Here is a 3115-nt window from a genome sequence, read left to right on the forward strand (position 1 = left end):
CGGTTCTGGTTAAAGACCAGTTTAGGTCACCCGGTTCTGGTTAAAGACCAGTTTGCGTCATATGGTTCTGGTTAAAGACCAGTTTGGGTCACACGATTCTGGTTAGAGTCCAGTTTAGGCCACACGGTTATGTTTAAAGACCAGTTTGGGTCACACGGTTCTGGTTAAAGACCAGTTTGGGTCACACGGTTCTGGTTAAAGACCAGTTTAGGTCACACGGTTCTGGTTAAAGACCAGTTTAGGTCACACGGTTCTGGTTAGAGTCCAGTTTAGGTCACACGGTTCTGGTTAAAAACCAGTTTAGGCCACACGGTTCTGGTTAGAGTCCAGTTTAGGTCACACGGTTCTGGTTAAAGACCAGTTTAGGTCACACGGTTCTGGTTAGAGTCCAGTTTANGTGCTACTAGGCATACACAGACGGACATTGTAAGCTGACTTCTGATTAATCGATCTTTATCATTATAAATAAACTTTAAGTAAATAAAATTAAACCAAAATAATTTATTACCTTTAACCAAACATGTTAAAAAGACTACTGATTTATTATTTGAAAAACAAATTATGTTTTAGTGATTTTTTTAAACTGATTTACAGAGATTTAGTGACTAAGTACATTTACTTACAGTACTTTAGCAGTTTTTTTTACTTTATAGAGCTCTGTTGATTTGTTGGAGCAAACATTTCAGAAATACATGTAAATGTTAAAAGAGTGAAAGGCATAAGAAATGAATGATCTGTCTTTCTAAATGTATGTTTTCTTCACCTGTTATATATGTTCTAAATGCTTCATATGGATAAAGTTGTTTGTATTTTTTATAAGAATAGTTTGGTACATAATATTTTTTAAGTATATTGACAGATTGGCTTGGACCAAGTCAGCAATTCAACRAAATTCTTAGGATGAGAAGAACTGTTCAACTGGCTATAAAAACATAAATCATGCAAAAGAAATACAAAATAATTAAATGTTATTTATAAAGTATAAAATACATTTGGCAAATTATATACTTTATTAAAATACATGTATATAATACTGTATATAAAATMTAATGTTGCAGGTAGGACTTTGACCACCCTGTTTTAATGAATGGACCTCTTTGGTCTTCATGTATGCAGATGATGCAGTTCTTTATATCTGTAACATCTGCATGAGTTTCTGTCTGTTTTAGTGTTTAAACCTGCATCTAAACAAACAAAGTTACCCACAAAAACACAAACACACAACAACAAAACACACATTTGAATAAAGCATGTCAATAAAAAATCAGCACTGTTTGTTTTGTGATAAAAATTTATTTGGCATCTGTGCACGTCGTTACCTACAGTTCATCAAACTCATGTATATTCATACAACTCAGAAATACATCTACACAAATCTAATAAAAACAGACTTTAACGTGTGTGTGTGTGTGTGTGTGTGTGTGTGTGTGTGTGTGTGTGTGTGTGTGTGTGTGTGTGGAGAGGGGTCGTGACCTTCAGGATGCTCCAATATTAATAATAATTATGAATCTGTGCATTAAATAAATCTAACAATATACAATCTGCAAACCAACAAGTACCAAACACAACAAACACACACCTGTGAGTTTAATATTCATAAAAATAAAAGTTCTTTGGTGTCTGATTTCAAACTGAATCAGTTTTTAAGCTTTCAGTAAAAACAAACAGCTGGAATGTGATAAAACTTGAAAACAATCACATTTAAATCTGAAGTTTGTGTCTAAAATAAATGATTTACAAACAGAACAAACTGCTAATTAAACATTAATCATTTCATGTAAAGATCTGAGACGGACCTCAGATTGAACACAAAGTTTCAGTAAACAGTGATTTCAGGCCGTTAGCATGCTAGGCTACGCTCTGTTCAGCTACAGGACAACGTAGCTGTGATGCTAGCATTAGCAGACAGTGAGAAACACGGAGCTCAGCAGGAAGTGAATAAAATAAAACAAGTGTTTTTTTTAAGGTGGACAGATGGAAACTCTTCTGATAACACAACAACACCAGGAATAAACTTTAAAATACACAAAGTGCATGAAATCTGCCAATCAACCGTGGAAAACGCACCTCTAATGTCAGAAACTTTAGCTGTTTGTGGCCCACATGGAACTGCTGACAGGTGAACCATGCACCATGAATTACAAACAAGATTTCACATTTCAAAATGTCCYGATCTGCACGAGATCCTGCCTGGTTCTGCATCTGTGGAGCAGTTTCCTGTCACGAGTTCTGGTTCAAACCTGTCTGAACCAAGCTCGGGTTCTGATAAACTCAAACCAGACTGAAGTGTCCCACATGTTAACTCAGGTCTGCTTTAAGGCTCAACGGTCAACATGAATCTGATGGTTTTGTTGGATCAGAGCAGCAGGACTCAGCTCTCTTTAAGGCACAGAGGACGTTCTGCTTTATTTAAAACCATAGAAGAAGAAAGACTACCTGTTTCTTCTTCTCTAGTTTTCAGTGTTTTTCGTGTCGTTTTAAGAGCGATCGTTTACATTCTGTTGGATTTCTGAATCATTTTTAAAAATCAGACTAACAGGACAAAAACTGAACCACRGTAAAACCAAAGGTCTGCAGTGCTCAGTGTGGTCTCTATTTATTAAGGTGTGTGAAGCTCCGCCCACCTCTTCCTCCAATCACAGTCTGTTTTTTTAAAGGTTTCTTTGTTAAAGTGTGACATGCGGAGGAGCAGCAGGACTCCTACTCCTCCTCCTCCTCCTCCTCCTCCTCCTCCCTGGCCATCACCTCCACCAGCAGCTCGGCGGTGCACGTGGCCTCTCCCAGACTGTTGACGGCCTTCACCGTGTATTTGGCATCATCATCACCTGAAACCTGCAGGTCCAGAAAACCATGAAAGCATAGAAAAATTCTGAACTTTTCTAATTATTTCCTGATCAAAYCTAACAGTTTTTATCAGATATTATTTAGAAATATTAATAATTAAATTAAGTTTTAACATTTTTATATTCTGTAAAACAGGGGTTCTCAAACGTTTTGGGTCTGGGGACCCCTTACAAAAMTTCCAGGGACCCCGTCAGGAACACCATGCTGTTTTAAAAGTTTATTTACTGTCATTTTAACCCCTAAATACCATGAGAGTATATATTTTTGTTTA

The 3115-nt window shown here is 36.7% G+C and overlaps 1 protein-coding gene across 1 annotated transcript in view; it reads right to left on the reverse strand.

Annotated features, from left to right (window-relative positions):
- Window positions 1-1273: 1273 nt before the first annotated feature.
- mylkb (myosin light chain kinase b) overlaps window positions 1274-3115 on the reverse strand; it is a gene marked incomplete in the record, with an annotated part of 20864 nt that continues 19022 nt past the window's right edge. Inside the window, 1 exon segment of the mRNA XM_014025816.1 lies at window positions 1274-2832. Coding sequence (XP_013881270.1) covers window positions 2701-2832 — 132 coding nt within the window.

Source organism: Austrofundulus limnaeus, unplaced genomic scaffold (genome assembly GCF_001266775.1).
Source record: "Austrofundulus limnaeus strain Quisiro unplaced genomic scaffold, Austrofundulus_limnaeus-1.0 Scaffold501, whole genome shotgun sequence".
NCBI classification, from domain to species: Eukaryota; Metazoa; Chordata; class Actinopteri; order Cyprinodontiformes; family Rivulidae; genus Austrofundulus; species Austrofundulus limnaeus.